The sequence below is a fragment of the Micrasema longulum genome, unplaced genomic scaffold, assembly GCF_059751315.1.
Source record: "Micrasema longulum isolate JH-2025_06_02 unplaced genomic scaffold, ASM5975131v1 h1tg000142l, whole genome shotgun sequence".
NCBI classification, from domain to species: domain Eukaryota; kingdom Metazoa; phylum Arthropoda; class Insecta; order Trichoptera; family Brachycentridae; genus Micrasema; species Micrasema longulum.
The window spans coordinates 889,228-911,553 of NW_028277348.1; the positions used below are offsets into that span (position 1 = coordinate 889,228).

A 22,326-nucleotide genomic window follows, 5' to 3' on the forward strand; every position below is an offset into this window, starting at 1 on the left:
TTTGAAAAATGATTTCTTTCGCGCAGTAAACATGAAAGCATTTAATTGTATGGAAAAGTTTCTGTAAAATGTATGAAAAAAATAATAAAAAAGATTTTATTGAAAATAAACTACTTTGAACGATGTCACTAGCTTTCCGAATCAACTTATGATAGAGGGTTGTGATAGATTTCCGGTTAGCGAGAATCCAACCAACCAATCAGCAGAACTCACTGAAAAAAACTTATGACGTCACAGTGCCAAATAATTTCATTTTAATTAACTTTAAAACGTCATAGCGCTGATAATACGATACAAAGAAAAATAAATGATCGTTTTGGCATAATTTGATAATATAAATATAAAAAAATTGAAAAACCACTGAACTTCCTCATTGTTTGTATATAGATATTGAGCTATTTGAAACTACTAATTTTAAAAACATTTCTAGCTATCTATGATTAAATTGCAGCTATGGTTACGTAATTCTTTGATTCCAAACAAGTGACTGACCATTTGGTATTTTTCTGCTGAAGAATGGATTATTTTTACTTAAAATCAATAATTGTTTTTTTTTATTGGAGCTCCGTTTTGTACGGTACCTAAGCACAATTTGTGTATGTATACGCATTTCGACCCTGCAGTAGACCTACAATCAACCCGCGATAGAGAATTAATAAGCTCTTGCAAAATGTAAATACATAATTCTAGTTGTGTTACTTGTACTAATATAAGCAATCGAAATTCATGAATATTTAACGTCACATGCCTGATTTATTTGCGTACGCATAGAGCTTAAAAGAACCTGATTTACTAGCATTATAAACGCAATACTTTAAGTCGCATAAGTTAAATTTTGTATGAAATTCAAAGTCGGATATTAAAAATATTTAACTATCTAATATTTTTATCTCAATACAAGTGAAAAAGAAAATCATAACTCTTAAAATGCTAAAAATCCTTACGAAAACAATGCCTTAACGTCGTGTTACTTAAGCAAAAGAAGAGATATTTTGAAATACAGATATTTAAAAACAACACAAAAATTTGACACAAAATGTATGTAATGTATGCATACATTTTAATAATCTCTTTTCCATAATTTTTAAATATAATTATCTTAAATTAAACCTGTATGGCAAAATACGACTTCATTAGTTGGTTGCGAATTATGTGGTTATGTATTGTTAAAATATTGTCAAACTTCAACATCCTTTTTACCCACAACAACTGTTCACTTCCCACCTTCAGTATCCTTTGATAACCCGCCACATTAAGACCTAGGGTAGTGAATCTCACGTTTATTTCGTTGAACGTGTGCCGCATCATAGACTTTGTTTCCACCAACTACCAGTGTTCAGCTCCAGATCGGGGGCCTGTCCTAATGTTAGAGCCGCTCGCAATTGACCAGTCGGACAACCGCAATTCCATCAAGAACAAACCAGGTTAGTGGCATCCATTCCTAATCCATCTCATTCGTTGGGGTTGTGACCGATTGACACTGAATACCGCATATCGAGGATATTAATTTATTATATTAAATTTAAAATACAGTCCACTATATCGTAGAAACCATAGGGCTTCGCCCCCGCTATTTCTCACCCCGGATCCGCGTGGGATCCTAGAAATCATAGCCGCACAAGAGTTAATATTTCTTATGTTCACAGTATTTTTACTGGAGATAACATGGATTAAGATTATTAAGTATCGTGTTTATACGAATATTTAAGTCATTTATTTACAAATAGAGGCATAAGATAACTAAAAACGCCTTTTTTTAACAGAGTTCAAAAACATACAAAAAAACTACTAAATTAACATAGTTGGATCTGTTTTTTCTAGAAAGCTAAACCTAACGACAGTCATTTTAAATTAGTTACAAATCGCCAAAACAGGTGTACCTGCCTAAAAAGATACGGTATATTCAACGCTTTAAAATACAATTAAAATTTATTAGCCAAACCAAATCACGTCCCATCAATTCGTCACAAAATTTACGTGCATACCATACAAATACTAATAATGTCAGTATGAATAATGGATATTTATTGTCAAATTTATATTTTAAATGTCTTCCATCTTAAGAATGATCAAGCGGGACGCGAAACTCATTTGCCACTTCAAGAAGTGTAGAAAATTATTTTAAATATATCTTAGAATACTAATATATCTAGAATGCCTTAGAACATTAAAAATTAGCAATTTAGTTGCTAATTGTAATACGAAGAGAAAGCGCTCACTTAAATTTTAAATATTTCAAGAAAACACGCAATAACATGACACAAACTATTCTCAATTACAGGTGAAATTTTACAAGTTTTTTTTTTTTTTTTTTTATTATATTGAAAACATATTATACATAATTATATACAATATTCCCAAGGAGTTTTTTTAAAAAAAACTCATTTAGGGACATACAGATAATAATTTTTTTAGAGAGGTTTTTAAATTTTAAACTATAATATTATTTAACAAAAGCAGAAAAATTAAAATTATGATATACTACAAATTAAAAAGGGTATGAAAAATACTTGAAAATAACAGAATAAACAGAATACTAGGCATGGAAATAAATTCAAAATAATGTTTACATTATGCAATCTGGGAAAGAAAATTGAAAAAGTTTAAAAATTACATGGATGTATATATACATACTGAACTAGTACAAAATAAAATCATTTTTTTTAATTAACAAAATATGCGCACACCCAATACAGGTTAATTTTTTTTATCAAAAACGTTGAAAAAATTGAAATTATGTATACAAGCCAAAATAAGTATATAAAAAGAAAAAAACACAAATAACATTTAAATAGTATTAAAAATTACATATACAAGCAAAAACGGTGAAATATTAAAAGGTATATGTTCAAGATGCGCATTCTCTATAAACTAACATTATTTATTCAAAGTACTTCTGGAAAAAATAATTCTTCAATTCGCACGTTCTGTTTCTATATTTTGAAATAGGTACTTTAAATTTTTGTGGCAATTTATTAAATTCCTTGAAACCTATGTATTGTAAAGATCTAGTACCAAACTTCGTAGACTTCACAGATCCAATATATATATTGTTTTTTGATCGAGTACTGTACCGATGGATGTCTCCAATGAAAGCTGGCTTTATGTTACTGTGCATTGAGTCGAGAGTAGTATTAATGATAGTGTCAGTTATCTCGAAATAGGAAAGCATGCTAAAAGGCATGATTTTTGTTTCAAAATAAATGTCCCTTACATGAGTATCATACGGTAGGTGAAACACATTTCTGATCGCTCTATTCTGAATAATCTGCACCTCAGAAATTTTGCTCTTAGTTGCAAAACCCCAAACACAGCATAGGTATGATAAATGCGAATGGACCATAGAAAAATAGATTGCTCGAAGCAGCGAAACTGGAAGCATTCTCTGAAATCTGTACAGTATTCCAGCTACAATAGTTTTATCAAAATAATTTTAAAAAGAGAGCATGAAACAAAACCTTATATTTAATCATATATTACTTTGTTTTTTGTTCTTATCTAGTCCACAAAATTAGGTTTTTGCCAGTGGTTATCAAATGTAATTCAGATTTTACTGGCTGTAAAATACGCATAAATTTATTTTAATTTTAGTTACCAGGATTTTCTAATTACGCAAAAACTACGCAGAATTAGTGTATTGATAAGGTAATCAAATGACTTCGAAACCAAGAAATATCTGTTTCCATATTTTCCAAAAATATAATATCAACTAATCGTAACTACACCATGTCTTCCTCGTTTTCTCATACGAGTATTTTTTTCTCCTTCTTTGTAGTTTTTTTTTTCGATAGTTTTATATTTATTTTTAACACTATGATTTTTCCATATTTTTTAAAATTGTATTTTGTATTGTTTTTGCAATAATTAGATGCATGTATGTACGTTCCAACTATTTAAATTTTTATAATATTAGGCGTTTTCTCGTACGAGGAATTATTCAGTTAATTTTAATCCACAGAAATTAAGGTTCCAGCTCTTATAACTTTACATCATCATGTTGATGATTCTGTTGAGAAGTGAATATTAAAGAAATATGGATGGTTACACAGACAAAATAATATAAGATAATGTTCACATAAAAGTACCTACCTACCTTTCAACCAACTGCATTATTTATTTTTTAAATTCTCAACAGCCTCTAAAAATATTTTGAAAATGAACGATGGAACGCGTGACGCACGACTGACAGATGGAATTTTTGAATTTACAATATTATGCCTGTGTTCAAATAAACAATAGCATTCTGTATTTTATTCTGCGTTTCGACCATGGTTTTGACAAATGATTGATAAAGTTCACAAAAAATATTTCGTGTACATTTTGAAGACTATGACAGATATGCACTGAAGAATCGAATACCCCACCCCGTCAAGAATGCCACAAGTCTAAATGTACCATGGCGAAACTTTTTTTGTACATTTCCAATTTTTAATTGAAGACACCACTTATGTTATAATATTATTACGGCTGATTTGTATAGCGTCATATTAATGAAAATTAACTCAAGTTAGCTGTATGTTAAACATTTTAACACGGCTTACAGCTGCATCAGAGCTCAGGACCGTGCGGTTCAAATTTTAGTTCCCCGTTTACAATCAAAATTTAATTGAAACTTCCACTTTTTTGACGGAATATTTCAATTTTAGTTGGTAGCTCGATTGCAAAATCAAAATCTGTAAATGTATTATAATGGTTTCAGAATATTATTTAATTTTACACAGTAAAAATATTTATACATACATGTTTATATTTATGTATGTAGTAATATATATATATATAATGAAAGGAGTGTATCACATATTGCATTTTTTGTTAGTTTTTCTAATTTTTTTTCTACGGTTGTATGTAAGAACGTACTTTCGTTAGTTAAAAAACGTATTTTAATAAAAAATATGTATTATGAACCCAGTGCCTCACAGATAAGGTTTTTATTATTAATGTTGAATAAACTTAATAATTTGTAAATATTTATTTCAACCATCACTAATCGAAACATAAAATTATTACTATACAAATAATTTTATTTTTATTTTTATCAGCAAAATTAATTACTAAATTGAATTAGAATATGATTAAAGAAATAAATTGAAATTTTAGATACATGATCTTAACTTTGCTATACTTTGTATTATTAAATAAATTATCCGTATTGTATTTCTTTGCATGTATAAGTTTTTGTTATGTATTTTGTATAGTGATATGTCATAATATTTATAAATGTATTGATTTTAGTATAAAAGAGTCCAGACTGAACAAGGAATTTTCTAATAAGTTGGGACTTAAAAAATATATATTTGTTCTGTAATAAAATTGTGCATTGCGTATATTGAATAATAATAAAATAATAAATTATGTTCGTTCTTCCGTAAAATAGATTATCTTTTAGCCTGATTTTGCCATGTACTGTGCCACATATTTTATTATAAATAATGAATAAGTAAAGCAATAAATAAATAAACCCTACAATGCCAAATGTAGACGATCTGCTGCATACCGATAATCGGTGTATAAAAATGATTTCAAACAAGTTTATCACTCGGCGTCTAGTTTATTATATTGTATACATACTAGCCATTATAATTTATTTTAAACAGTCACCACCAGAGTAAATTTTTTCGATAACATTTAAAACAAAATGTCTGTTGTACGTATTCTGTCAAAAGTGTAATTTAGAAGTTCAAAGGGTGATTACTTTGTTTTTTTTAATTAGTTATAATTGCTTCTTCAACTTTCATTAATATATAAAAAGATGTTCTTAAGAATAGTTATTTCTTATTATTCGTACATTCTTGTGTTTCTTAACCTTTTAATGCCCAATGTAGCAATGTCCACATAAACTAAAATATAAAATTAAAACTGAAAATAAATGATTTTTTTTTCATCATTTTTCCCCGTATTCGCATTAAAAATATGTTTTAGTTAGAATTAGAAAAATTGGGCATTGAAGAGATAACTAATTTAGTTTGTTATTAGTATATTAGGAACAATGGAAATATTTTAACAATTATGTAAAAAATAACATAAATTGAATTAACAATTTTACTGAACAACCAAAATAATAAAATTTTAATTCTTACAGTGCATTAGAATCATAATAGAAAGCGATGCAAAAATAGATATCCATTCGTGTTGTACTGAGGCACTTGAGTAATAACTAAACAACTAATGTTCCACAGACTTCTTGTATCTTACTTATGAAGAATTAAAACACATTTTTTATCAGTAAAGGCAAAGCTGCAAAAACCTACAGCAAACATGTTTATGTAGTTAGCAAGGTATTATTTTAACTATAATTTTACCTACACGTTACATTTTTAAAAATGATTTTGAGTGTTTTCCATTTTACCGTACAATGGCCCAATTTGTTTAATTGATGCTCAATTTATTACACTGCATTTACATGCACTATCTATAACGAGGTTATTTAAATGTTTAAACAGTGAATTACAGTGTTTTATGATGAATACCTATGAAAGACGTAGTAATTTTTTTTTTTTTTCATGGTCTTTATTCAATAAAATATACACATTATTACAATATTAATACGTTATAAAGAAAACAAAGTATTCAAACATATTTTGTCCCGATAAATAGTGTGTAAAGTGTCAGGTCATAAGCCCTGTAAATGCCTTGATTTCCATATTCCCTCATTTAAGGTATTCTCCATCCCTGTTGTAATTTGTTATTCAATAATAGCTTGTCATCGGGTGCTCAGGCATTAGTTTTAATTAATAATCAAATAAAAGAGTACAGACATAATACTGTATACGTATAAAATAATAAACATATATTATTTTATTTTTGATGCTTTGAAAAACATTATTAAGAGGAAAAAACTCAACAAAACCAAATAAGAATGGTTTAAAGAAATATTATTTTTAAAAGTAAGAAAATACAGTAAAAAATACAATTAAAATTAAAGAATTGCCAAATAGCTAGTAAATAAGTAAATACAAACAAACACAAACAAACCACCACGCCGTTTCCCCGTAGGGGTAGGCAGAGAGTATAGAACGCCATATCACTCTATCTTTGCATACAGACCTCGCTTTCTCTACATTCATACATCTTCTCATTGCACATTACAGTAAAATTTCATATATCCATATTAATGAGTAAGATTTTATTGCTTTTGAAATAATATAGAGAATCGGAATCTCACAAAAACTCACCTAAACATATGCAGCAAAGTTGATTACACAATTAAATTAAAATTGAAATTTTCTTATTTATTTTTAATTTCCCAACAACGATCTGGATATTCGGCAATCCGAATGACTGGAGTTTGAATAAATGGAGTTCTACTGTATTCGTTGAATTGTCTCAGGTCTATTCGTAAATTTTGATATCTTAATTTATTCATTTACCATAATAAATATATGTACCATGCGCCAAATGAATTGAAAACACAATTTATCTTAATATTTGCGTATACGTTTTAATTTTAAAAATAATTCAATGATTTTCAGGGGTAAATGTGAAAGCATCTTTGGCGTAAGCACCTGGATCCTTTGATTATTATAATAATAGTGTTTGGATAATTTATATAGCGCCATTTTCATGAAAATCAACTAAAGAGCACTGTACAATAAGTAAATATCCCATCACGTCTTGCAGCTACAGAGCGCATGGATGGTTGGGATTCTAGTTCCTTGTCTCCAATTATGATATATTACAATTTTGATATATAGAAGCTAGATAACAGCACGTCTTACAGCTACAGAGCGCATGGACAGTAAGAAATTTAGTCCCTATTTACATTTTGTTTTCAAACATTTTATTTGACAATGAAGTTTAGAGTTTAAGTGATATTTTAAAAAACAAAATAAAAAGCAAATTTATAAAAATAGAAGTTAGATTACAAGTCTTGCAGCTACTGAGCGCATGGACGGTTGAAATTTTAGACCCCATTTACTAAATTTAGATATTTGATAGATGATAACATTTACATAATATGATAAAAATAATATAATAGCTAGCATCACAAAAAGTCTTGCAGCTACAAAACGCATCGACGAATGGAATTTCAACAATATAAGAATGATTTTAAAAATTTAACAATAAAAAATAATAAAAAAACACAATAATAATACATTGAGCAAAGAACTAGTAAGTATGGCAATTAAGCGAACATGTAACAACACAAAAAGTAAAATATAAAAAAAAACTAGACAAAGATAGCATTCCTTAACTTATTATTAAGGTTAACGAGATGTTAGACGCTACTCTAACGGTACCTGTTTTATTTTGGTATGCAGTTTTCAGGATCTATTGTCCTTTTCCTAGTAAATAACTGTAAAAACATTCAGCACATATCAGCACATACTGTTTAATAAAATATATATATTTTACATCTTGTTTTCGTTTCCATTTTTATCAATCAACTCATGTGGAAATATGCTTTACGGTACACGAGTAAGAAAGTGATCGCGTAGTGCACGGCATGCGGCAACCGAGTATACAGGTAATATCGTCAATATTTACCTAGGGTCAACACGGGCGCCATGCGGCAGCCAATCGCTCGTTCACATTACATACAACTTGAGATAATAACTTCATTGTGTTTGTTTAGTAATTCATACGCGAGAGGTAAGGTATTGTTTAAATTTTGAATAAAAAATAACAAATTTCAATCTGGACACTGACCTGGGAGATCCTGTGAAAGCACATGAAAATATTTACACAGAAACGTATCAAAAATTGACAAATAATTCTATCAATTATTATGAAAATGAAACTTTATTATTAGTGCTACACCATTTTTATTATTTTACAAGAACACTACTACAGTTTCGAGAGAGCACTCCTCCCATCGACGGGTGATATAAAACTAATATGGTAAACACAGAATATTGTTCACAATGTCATAGAATTTAAACAAAAAATAACCAAATTAATCAGTGAAACTTAAGCTAGGGTTTCCTAGGACAGCGGTGCCCGTATTTTAACGGCCGTAGTGAACGATGATGCAGTGGACAGCCGTCGTAGAGGTGACTAGAGTGTGGTTTTCTAGGAAAACGGTGTTATCAACACCATTTAACACCGTTTTCCTAGGAAACCACTCTCTAACCACTTTTACGATGGCTGTCCACTGCATCACCGTTCACTACGGCCGTTAAAATACGGGCACCGCTGTCCTAGGAAACCCTAGCTTTAGAGCAGGGGGGGTTTTATTCCACTTATCTAAGGTGTTAGCATATGAATGGATAGTTTTCTGAAGTACAGATATGAAAACATGATCAATGAGAGACAGGACATGTTCTTGTAAAATAATAACAATTGTGTAACACTAATAACAAAGCTTTATTTTCATAATAATTTATAATGAAGTGTTACGAAGTGTATGCCGATTCAATTAAAAATAATTCTATCGTTCAATTTATTTTTGTGTTGGATATCCATATGACCTCTTTAATATTTTCCCAAATTTCAATTTTGGTGGCTAATTTGATAATAATTCATTCTAGTCTTATCGATTTTAAGCGTAATAAATCATTAATATGACTCGTAAATGACAATTGCTTATATAAATAATTTCGTGTTTAATAAATATGAGTAATTGCATCAAGATAAGATTAAAGAAGATGATTAGGATTGTAAACATAATTGTGTTATTACAATTTGTTTGTCCAAATGTTTGCAGACAAAACACTGGATTTCCCCCCCTCGGGAGTCATTAAGATTAATATGACTCGTAAATGACAATTGCTTATATAAATAATTTCGTGTTTAATAAATATGAGTAATTGCATCAAGATAAGATCAAAGAAGATGATTAGGATTGTAAACATAATTGTGCTATTACAATATTTGAGTTAGTCCAAATGTTTGTAGACAAAACACTGGATTTCACCCCCTCGGGAGTCATTAAGATTAATATGAATGTTACAGTGTGTAAAGTGGCCACTTAAACCAGCCAATGATAGGTCATAAGCCTAGACTTCCACATTCCCTTATTTAGGGTATTCTCCATCCCTGTTGTAATTTGTTAAATATGTTTTAAAATATATGATATATTTTATATAAATTATTATTCTAAATCCATTTCATATATTTTTATCGGTATTTGTAGTATGTGATATTTCCGTATGTAATGTATTTGATCACTATTCGCATAATATGCTTATCAATTTAAAAAAATTAGAAATCAACCCAACAATAGGATATACAAATAATCCCTTGAGGAAATACATTTTGGAGCAGAGGTAGATAAACGATATGTATTCAGCATTCACCTGTTTCCGATACGTCGGGCAGGTGTGCAAGATTTATACCTGGAAACAAAACGCAAACCAAGCGAACATTTGCACCAGGTTAAAAAATACATGAATTTACATTATCACACCATGCAATAGAGAAATATCACATACTACGGATACCGATAAAAATATATCAAATGGATTCAGAATAATTCATTGTATTTTCAAAAGAAATTAAGTAAAAATACGTTGTGAGAAAAACGCGACATGTTTGACCTTGGTGGTTGTGACGTCAAGATTTGTGATAATGTTCTAAACAAATTTCAATGGCCAGGAACAAATAAACATGAATCGTGACGTATAAGGATCGTGGTCAATGAAATGATCGTTTTTGCGGGAATTCAAAATTACAAATTAAAAAATAATTTTTATGTTACTAATAATTAGCAAAAAATATTTTTTTTACCTTTATTACTTTAGAAGTGTTTTCAAAAAAATATATATTTCCCTATTACAGAACTACGAGATTCGTGAATCACGGTTTTAAATTTTCCCGTTTTATTCTAAACTTATTTTCATTTATAATTAAACATTTTTCAATCCAGTACACGGCATACTAGGCGCTTTTTATTGCTTTTGTCAAAGCAATATTTGACTGTGCACACACAAATTTATACAAATTCCTTGTCTGCTAAAAAAATACTTTTCTGCTGTTGAAAAACTTGATCAGCTTTTGTGCATGTTTTTTTTATGTACACTAATTTTATTAAATTCCAAATTTATTTTAAAGGGTGTTTTCACACCAGAATATTTCATAGTCCCTTGACTGGTACCTGAAGCGTAAGACTGATCGCGTTACGTTAATGTTACAAAAATGATCAAGATATGCAGCGATTGGTGTACCAATGCAGTGCCTTATGCACCATTAGGCGCGAAAAGGAAATGATGATGATGAACTTCATTAAATAATTATGTTTTAACGTCGCCACTTTTAAAAAAAATAAGTGTCAATGTCATTATTTCAAAGTGTTTTTAAAATTATTACATGATTTGACTCCGCTAAATATTTGTCATTGTTTTTGTTTGTTTGGGTAATTTTTAATATTGTCTCAGAAATACTTAAATAAAAAATATATCCCACAACATAATTTTAGATGTAGGTACACCTACATATTAATTATTATAATTATCATTGTTTCGCATAAATAAATTGTCTATGTTTTTATGAATGTATGTATGTGTATGCGCATGGGTGTATGTACGTGTGTGTGTATGTACATGTGTATATATGTGTATATTTATATATACATGTGTGTATATATGTGTATGTCTGTATGTATATGAATCAAAATGTGTATCCGAATAAGTTTATATTTTGTTTGTCTGTGCTCTATATTAATTTGTTAAGTATTATAATATATTAAAATGTAATTGCCTAGCTTGGAACGGGGTATGTACCCTTGTTAGCTGGGCAAAGTGAATATGGAATTGTATTTTGATAAAGAGTGTGAATAAATAAATAAATAAATAAATAAATAAATTCTCACTAAAAATTCAAACTATTGTATCCATCAACGTGGCGGCTCCTACTGCTAAAATTATTCAATTAATTAATTAATTACATTAAAAATAACAACAAAAAACTATCGATCTTTTACGGACCCCATCACGTTTTAAACTAAAAATATGGTCATATTTAATAACGTCTTGTTTCGTGAAAGCTGTGTGCAAATTACCATACAAAATATCTGGAATAACTTCAATTCAAGTAACGAAGTATAAAATAATTTGATTGAGTTTGCACAATATGCACGTAATTTACTGGATAACCCAGTTTAATAAATAGATAAATAATCAAGCCTTGGCAAGATTTACGTTAGGTACTCAATATTATACGAGAATTACTTGTCAAGTTTGTCACGCGCGTAGAAAGTAAACTACTTATTATTTTATATTTCTTGACGTCATAAACTTGAGAAAATATCTACATGGCATGACAGTCTAGTTCAACTATGAAAACGAGTTATATTTGGTTGACAAACTACATGCTACATATTTAGAAGATAATGAAAACCTGTAATTGTTATATTGACCAAAGTCAACTCTTTTCGTTTTGTTCAAAACGCTGTTTTGTAAATTTTTATCTATCCTATTTAACAACAGTTTTAATTTCTACTACATAAGTAAGTACGTGTCGAAGCCATGAAGAAAAAAGTTACTAAGCGACATGCAGAAGACCCTATTTAAGTTTTCATGTTTTTTTTAATCTAAAAAATCTCATACGTATGTACGTTTTATTTTAGTCGATTCCTACTTAATTTAAAAAACGATATTCCGTATTTTTAAAAAAATACTTTAATCGGCTTTTCTGTAAAGTTGCTACATGAAGCTTGGAAGCTTTTTCCTTTCCAGCGTCGATATACTCGTACTTACATAAATAATTCTCATTGAATTAATAGTAAGAAAAATTTACTTATTTGCAAACTCAAATTTCTCTTTACAAATGTATTTTCGAATTAAAGTTTATGAAAATTAATTTAAAAAAACAATAAATACACATGTGTCTGGATATCAAGAAAATAATTCAGATTTTTGTTAAGTACAATTTACTCCAAGTTAGTTCGTGATTGCACAAATGATTTTATGCATGTAGAATTAATTTAAATCACTTAAGATCGCGCATTTTCAGTTAAGTGATACTGTCATCTTAACAAATAATCATGCGACTGACAATAAATCAAGGCAATCAATTTCTTGCCAATTATAGTGAGTGCTTTGTCGGCCTCATGGTGTAATCAGCGCATTGTCTACCACGTAAGAGGTCTCAGGGTCCATTCCCGACATGGTTGACATGAAATATTTATTTGAAAGAGTGTTTTCACACTAGAATATTTCATAGCCCCCGGGCTGGTGCTTGAAGAGTAAGACTAATCATCTTACCTTTATCTAACAAAAATGATCAAGATACGATGGGTTGGTGTACCAATGCAGTCGCCTATGCACCATAATGTGTGGAAAGGGAATTATGATAGAGAATGCTTTCTTAGAAATGAGACGTGCAAATTTACGAATGCATGTGAAAAGACGTGTACGTTATTCATTTCTTACATTTTTATAACTTGTAATTTTGCAGAACATTTTTAACTACATATGCGCGTTTGTTTCTTTAACTAAGCAATTATAACATAAAAAAATCTAATTTATCAACGTTGAGGAATTGCTGATTTTGGCAGATTCTAATAAATACGAAATACATTTCTTCATAGAGGAACTCAATATCCAAATTATGAATTTTAAGAACTGATAGTACTATAAATCGTCGGGTTTCTGGAACAAGTAGGTAGCTAACATTTTACTTGTTGCAAGATATTTCTTTTTAAACAACGATTATTTTATTCCATTTATGAAGATATATAACTTTTCGAAAATTTGTAGTTCCAACTTGTTCCGAAAGCCCACAGAAATAATGGAAATAATCATAAATGTAAAAAACCATATGCTTTCGTATGAACACCTAGAGCAAACAGACGGTTAAAGAATGAGACTGGAAGATGGACGTATCAAAAATTGAAATAATCGGAACGCATGCACGAGGAGATTCATGAAGAATTAAGGTCTGTTAGCAAAGACAGAGTAATATGACGTTCTATTCTTTCTTCATACCCCTACGGAGAAACGGTATGATGGTCTATTCTGTTGATAATAACCATAATATAATTCTAAATTCATGAATGCAAACTTCCATATTTCAGCTACTTAACTAAAAACGGTCACACGACGTGCAGACGAACATGCCATATATTTTCCCACAATCTGCTTGTGCAGATGTACTTTGTTGGAATAATTCACAAGCTGAAAATGCATCAATGTATCAAGTTTCGCTAAATTCATTCTAAGTCGCATGACACAACGAACCTAACACGTGTACCTGTTTACCACGTGGAGCTTGTTGCTTTATCGTTATATGACTATTACTCATCCGTACAATGTAAAAAAATAAACAAACATGACTAATTTAATATATCTAGTTTGATTTCATATTATTATTTTATTTTATTTATTTTTATTTTTTTAAATTGTTTGTTATCAGTTGACTTAATTTTATCTAAACAATAACTTTATTGTTCACATTAAAATCTTGATTTCTCTATATTTTGTAATTCCTTTTTCTTCTTTTCTTCACTATTTTGGCCCTTCTCTCCTCATATTATGGTGTAGATTTTCATTTGAGTTATTTGCTATTAATTATTTTTTTTAATTTACGTATTTCATTTTTTAAATCATTTGTTTAACTTAATAAGGGAGAAAATCCATGATATTTATAAACCATTTCTTTTATATCATTAAAATGCATATATCAAATCTTAAACTATACACTATCTTCGTAAGAAATCATTTATAAGGGGGTGAAAACTGAAAACAAATAAAAAATATTGAAAATTGTATTTCAAAATAATCATTCTACAAAAAATCATATTAGGTATACTTATTTCATTGTTATTTTGACATTAAGTTGATACACTTTTAATAAAATTACATTTCAGTTAAAGTTTCTGTAAAAAAATGGAGTGACATTTAAATACTTAAATTTCACATTTCTTAGATGCTGCCAAGGATTTACTCGCTTGTTCCCTTACTTTGGAGTATCGGCCGCTGTGGCTCGAGATTTTAAAACCTGAATATTAAAAAATAAGAACTCTTTTTGTTTAACGAACTGAGATAAATATGTTTTAATCATCAGGAATTATACTTATGTACTTTGAATTACTCATGTCACTATTTAAATTATAAAATATTAAAATAAATCTTACTAACAGAATAAGTTCTCATGTTAATTTCTGAGATGCTAGATGAAACTTATGTAACATGCGTTATAAATCATCTTGTGATTCTGCCATTATGGTTGCATCGTCTGCATAGCATGTGATGTTAACGACCGTATCTCGCTTTGTCCTAGATTCACCACTTCCTCTATTCTTATAATTCGAATACTTATACCATATTTTCATCTCTTTTGGTCATAACCCAGCATTCAGCACCATATGTAATAACCGGTCTGGGGAGAGTTTTGTAAATAATGGTCTTAGTTTTTCTAGTGAGCAATTTGGATCCCAGGTGTTTAAACAAGCCATAATAACATCTGCTACCGATGGCCGTGCTCTAATCTCGGTACTATAATTGTTATCATTAGTCATTTCAGTACCTAAATATTTAAAGGAATTGACATAGTCTAAGTGGTGTCACCCAACGTTAATTGCCTGTCGTACATAGTTTATTTGTGACTTTCTTGCAAAAATATATTATAACTACATAAAAAATGCATTTACTAAGTGTGTTTTTCTCATTATGTTATTTGTATTAATACATTTTGATTTATACTAATTTAAGTATAATATTGTGAACTTATTAAAAATAATTCAAATATACATACAGTCGTTAATAATTCACATGAAATAGCAATATTGTGTATGCGTACTTTACTTCAAATAACAAATCCGCTAGATATTATAAACGTCAACTTGAATACCCTAAAGTATGGGCACTCGAGCAGAAGAACAGATGGTATCACCAAGATACAAAAGAGGCATTGTTTACAATCTAAAGAGGACCCTTTCTAAAGAAAAAAAATACTAAGGAACTATTGACGTATAGACTTGAGAGAGCTTAAGAAACATTAGAGGGATTAGATGCCAGGCAACGTGGGATGGTTAGCAAAAACTCAAACAAAATGTTTGCTTTTTATACGCAATATTTTAGTTTTTTTATCTTAATTTTCTAAGCTGTATTATTAATTTGACCTATTTTTTTTACTTTACATTAATGTAATAATTAAAAATAGCTATTTTATGGTAATATTTTATATAAATATTATACATTATTAAAAGCACGAAATGAGGAAGTTCGGTGTCTTTTTTATTTGTTAATAGACTATTGAACTAACCAAAAAAAAAAAAAAATTTTAACTCCGGGTGTGACGTCAGAGGTTGTTCTTTGTTAGTTCCTTCGCTCTGTTATATTCCTCGCTGCTCTCACATCATTGGTTGGTTAATATGAACCAGTGACGTCAATTAAAGTAGGTCGTTTTTATTAAAATATTTTTTATTATTTTTTTCGTACATTTTCAAAAAACTTTGCCGTACAATATAATGCTATAATTTTTACCGCGCGCAAGAAAATATTTTTTTTATCGAATTTCCCGTAGGGCTGAAGTTCCTCATTGTAAAAATGTAAACAAGAGGAAATAAATGCATATGAATAAATATGCAACATGCATTGTGTTTTTTTTTCCAATAATAAATAAATAACCGAATAATATACATATTTTTCGGTTTCAACTTGTAAATTAATATTTACTAATTCTTGTTTAAAAAAATATTATTATCGTCATTAAATATATTTTAATACCTATTCTTTTTGGTAATATAAACCTTGGTATACCAATGAGCAAGTCCTACGAAAAAAGGAACGTTCTGTAAGGTTATTTACACTTTTATCGATGTGGTATCTTTAGCTGTTCTAACTTAATTACAATAATTTATATATCAATGCATTTCTGTGTAAAATAGAACCAGATCGAGATAGATTTCGACTCAATGGGTGCTCTCAGCCTAAAATACTTACTTAGGAAATCGAGCGGAGATACGTCTGCCTAGTCATGGAGTGGTTGGCGCGTTTGCATACAATTGAGGTCCTGGGTTCGATTTCTGGCAGGGTGAACGTGAAACATTTATATCAATGGTTGTTTTATCTGCAATAAATCATTGATCCTGACTGGCACCTGAAGCGTAGTATTGATCACCTTCAGGTGACAGATGATCGAAATACATTTATTTTTGGTTTTCAAATCAAATTCCCTATGCGCCACCGAGTGAGGAAAGAAAAAATTACGATCTATGAATTACGCTTTAATTTTGTCGTAAATAATCAAAAAACAATAAATACATCCCAGTTGAAAACATAATTAAGGGTATTAGAAGCAAACTAAAAAATCTCCACCAAAAATGGAAAATTAGTTATGGACGCCAAAATAAACTAAGCATAAAAACCTACCTACCCAAACAATAGCGTAATTCAAAACCGTCTCTAAATCTTGCAAAAAGATATTTCAATTACACTACTTGACACCGCAAACTTAGCTTTCTCCATTGAGTTAGTGAAGCATAATTTCAAATTTCACAATTCTTTTTTCAAAGTTTTTCGCAAACGTCTCATAAACTCCTTCATTGGAGATTTCTAATTATGCTTCTAATACCTTAAATGATTAATTATCGAAATAATAAGACTTTTAATTATGATACGACTCAATTCGAAACGCAATATTTCCCACTTCCACAATATTTGAACTAAACAAAATAATAAAACTATGTAAATAGTAAAAAAATTACAGCTGTCTGAAACAATAATCTTTGTACTCATAATAATTTATTTGATTCGTTGTTTATTTTACTGCAAAAACTTCGAAGTACGTACGTTTTTTACAAGTACGTTTTTATTAAAAAAACATTATCTAGCAAACAATGAACTAATTATTTGCCACTGTAAACATGATACTCTAAGATTAGACTTAATTGAAATGTAGACAAGATATATGAAAACGATATCTCTTTCATATTGCCTATTTTTTAATCTATTAGGTTGTTACAGTGGATACTTACCTATGCAGTGCAACAACAACAACAAACCATCGCGCCGTTTCCCCGTATGGGTAGGCAGAGAGGATAGCATACCACATCACTATATCTTTGCATACAGATCTCGCTTGCTCTACATTCATGCACGCGCGCTGATTATTCCTACTCTTGACAAGTCTATTTATTGTCTAGTGACATTTCAATCTTGACTTAAATGTAAATAAAGAAGGGGCGTCTCTTACATTAGTGGGTAGATTATACCGCAATCGAGCAGTGACTACTGTGAAAGACGAGGCAAGAAAATTAGAGCGATGAAAGGGTATTAAAAGGGTTCTCTCGTTACTAGAACTAAGAGATAGTCCGTGTCGTGATAGAGGTTAGAAGAGCTCTCTCAGATAAACAGGCGAAGTGGGAATTAGTATACAAAAATGTTTAAGCTACATTATGTATCCTTGGCACTTATTTATATACTTTTAATTTATTTAATTATGATTATTCAAGTCTTATATTTAGTTAGCTATGTATTTATAATTAAGTAGTTTTAGTTTTTTTTATTACTGTTATATTGGTATAGAACTATTTATACTTTAAAACATAAAACATATTTTTACTTAAAAACATAGAACAAAATGACTCGACTACAATCTGTATTGAATGCCGCAGCGAGACTTATTTTCGGAATCTCTAAGTTCAGTCATATCACTCCACTACTTCGGAAACTACACTGGCTACGTTTTCCACAGAGGGTCGAATACAAACTCTGTTGGCTTATGTATTAGTCACTGCACAACTCTGCTCCAGAATATCTAAGGGAACTATGCATTCCAGATGAACTAGCTGACAGGCGTCTCACGCTTAGATCAGCTATGTCTACGGCGATAGGAAAAGTTATTATACCTGTACGCAAACAGCGTACTAAATTTAGTGAACGCGGATTTGCGGTCGCAGGCCCTATGGCATGGAATGCTCTCCCAGTAGAGGTGCGGAGGCTATGAAAGTGAAGTGATGTTTTGTAAAAAACTTAAAACCCACTTGTTCTTTAAATCATTTGAATAAATCCGTAGCATGTGACAAAAAAAATAATTGTTTTAATTAAATTACAAATTTAAAAGCTTCAATTAAATTTATTTAACAATATAATCACTATGTAAATCGCCCTTGAGGTATTATATTACGAAAATGGCGCTATATAAGTTATCCGTAATAATAATTTTTAAAAAACATCTTCATCTTAGAACAGGCTGAGCCATGTTATATGGAGACTGTTCTAACCAGTAGACGCTCCATATTAATTGTCTAATTCGCAAACTTTATATGGATTTCCTATAGATTAGAAAACAAATTTAGTCAAATTATAATATCAATAGGCATTATTATTAGATCATTTATATTGGTACGTGAGTTGTACCTTGTGCGGGCAATCTAAATATGATAAACGAAATATATTTTATACAACATTCTAAGATTGAGACATCTGTGTTACGAACAAGAGCGTGGCATTAGATATATCCCCGAGGCATACAATTATTTACGAATAGAAAGCTGCGTTCCTTTATTATTGGTTTCAGCTTTGTCCGGATGCGCGAGTACAATACTCAGCGGGTGAATTGAACGAACGAAAATAAACGGCCTGACGAAATCACAAAGAAACCAGTAAGAAGCGAGAAAGATCTGCTCTTTAGGCAGAGAAGAAGATTATGATGTCCGTCCATATGGTCTAGAGTTCCAGAGACTGGATTTTGGCTCTGGTACTGGGTACCGTATAAACTACTGACATGTCTCGGAGAAACTAACGCCGGTTGTCAACATTCTAACCTATAATTAATAATTATATTTATTCGAGACTTATTACAGTATATCAACTTATTACATCGACTTATTATATTAGTATTATTGATGTTTTTTGTTGATATTTCTTGATAAAACTCCATAGTTAATGATTATGATAACATTATAAATAAACTTATCAATGAAACTTCTTGGTTTAGTTTTACTTTTTATTATTTTGACCAACGAACGCTTTCGCCTTTCTTCAAGACTGGTGGATTGTTTACAACACGCTCAAACTCGCTTAACCATACTTTTGACAGCGAAAACAATATTACATTACTACATTTTGAAAACAAAGGGAAAAAATTAGATAAATTAGAATCATTAGAAATTAATAGAGATGTTTCGGAAAAAACTTAAAACCCACTTGTTCTCTAAATCATTTGAATAAATCCTTAGCATGTGGTGACAAAGAACATTGTTTTTCTTTAATAAACAATTTAAAGGGTTAATATTAAATTTATATCTTTATATAATCACTTTTTAAAGCGCCCTTGAGGTATTATTTTACGAAAGTGGCGCTATATACGTTGTCCATAATAGTAATAAAAAACGAACGCTTCTACAGTTTGGCAGCCACTGAAACTGTCATGTGTCTAGCTGCGTTAGGGACTTAAGAAAAAAAACATTAAGTTTTATATTACCCAAACAAAATCTCTGCTTTTCGTTCGGGACTAAAATACATGCGCCCCGCTGTAGGCGTAAGGGCTCAGCGGACTGTTTATTATATTTTAAAACAAATATTGTAAGGAGAGACATGCCTCTTTTATAATTTATTACTTCTGCTTTATTGTGTTTTCTCTTTCAATATCACAGGACTCTAGTGATGGCTGTGTTTATTTGTAAATACGATCTACGCGTAGTGTCATATTAAGTCTAACGACTTTGAACGGTGTTTTATTACAATGTAGTCGTTTTGAAGTTTAAGAATATCGTGTTCATTTAAGTACATGTTTCAAAAAATATAGCAAAAAAATATACATTACAAAATTAAAAATATTTCAATGTTTCTAAAATTGCGATAAAATCAGAAAGAAACACTGATATCTATGTGTACACTGGATGCAGTTCTAAGCACCCGTCTTGTGTTCCATTCAACTTAGGTTCCGGGAACTTAACTTGTAGTCAGTAAATGTGAAGCCGCGTAAAAAAGTGTCACATACAGCTTTGAATTCACAGTAAACTGGCATGATTCAGGCAGAGGAAAACTTGTCAAAATCCGGCGTTCCCAAACACTAGATTCGGAGATGGTGCTTTTGCCGTTGCCGGCCCCTCGGCCTGAAAAAAATTTCTTCAAACTTACGAATCATCGACAGTCCCAGTCAGTTCAGATTCCAATTAAAATCTTACTTCTTTAGTTTATCATACCCTCAATTTTAAATCAGAAAATATAATATGTCACCTTAGCTTAGTTATATGTAAGTTTAAGTATACAATTGTAAAGAGCCCTTGAGGTGATTTTTTACAAAAGCGACGCTGTATTAATCAGCCAAATATTATTATTATTATTGACAATTAGTTTTTGTTTAACTATGCTACGCGTTTTGCAAGGCAATGTTGACGCGACAACGCTTATTTTTCAGAACATAATTTCAAACTTTCGTTCTATGAAGCATCATCTCTATTTAATTATACCTCAGTGGATAAAAAACATTTTTCTCAAATCACAACATTTTTTTTTCAGAAAATATAGTTTTCGAAAATTATAACCTAATGTCACTTTGTTACACATATGCAATAATTTAAAATAATCGTCATTCTTTTATCTGCATTAAGTGGTGCATAATGCACTTCGTTGATATCTCAAAACAAATCTCAATCATTTATCACACTAAGAAAAAATTGTTAGCCCCACACTTGTCAGTCCGAAAATTCTTATTCAATTTTGGTGTTCTCGCCGAGAATCAAACCCGGATCCTTCCGTGCGTAAGTCAAGCGTCTTAGTCATTTATGAAATATTGCGGTGAAAAAACACTTAATACAAAAATAAATCACGTCAATCGGGAATCCAACCCGAAATCTCATGTGTGATAGGCAAACAATAAAACGCAAAAACGTGTAATTTTTCAAAAAAGAATAAAAAAAACGATTTTATATGTGTGCGGGGATAGTTTATTATTCAATAATTCAAACTTGGTTTTATTTGTTTTATTGAAAGCTTGTACCTGACCTGGCTCTAGATGAGGGATTTGTTGAATATTTTAATTTATTATGTAATGACTCAATAGGTCTTAGCTCTTCACGGATGTATAGGGGGCCCTTATTGAGTTCTCTAAGAAACAAACAATAAATAATGAAGCAACATAATTTGGCTTCGATCAATGGGGGCGAAGGGTTTTTTTAATATAAAAAGGGTCTACAAACGAGCTCAAAAATTGGCCATGGGTGAAAAATCACAACTAACCTTTTTGAATTATTGTAGATAAATGTTTAGTAAAATTATGTAAACGCGATATAGAATTGGTTTGGAAATGAATATTCATAAAACAAAGATTATGAGTCCAACAGGGAGAGACATTTTTATTCATTTTTTTTATATAAATAGAGAAATAATTGAGTTCTTATTATTTACTCAAGTATTTAAATTTTCAAACCATTTCCTAAAAGTCGTAAATAACTTGAGCTGGAAAAATGGAAATCGAGTTGTGGTAAATTGGGATTTGAAC

The 22,326-nt window shown here is 30.1% G+C and overlaps 1 protein-coding gene across 2 annotated transcripts in view; it reads right to left on the reverse strand.

The window, feature by feature from the left end:
* The window catches only part of LOC148284168 (growth arrest-specific protein 1-like), a 56,706-nt gene that overhangs the window by 9,379 nt on the left and 25,001 nt on the right, over positions 1 to 22,326 (reverse strand). Inside the window, exon 1 of one of the 2 annotated variants that reach the window (XM_088242543.1) lies at positions 6,078 to 6,184. The exons of the other annotated variant lie outside the window; for it this stretch is intronic. Within the exon in view, the coding sequence (XP_088098669.1) occupies positions 6,078 to 6,093 (16 nt within the window). The 5' untranslated portion in view covers positions 6,094 to 6,184. Of the gene's footprint in view, positions 1 to 6,077; positions 6,185 to 22,326 lie in introns of those variants that run through there. 2 annotated transcript variants of the gene reach the window in all.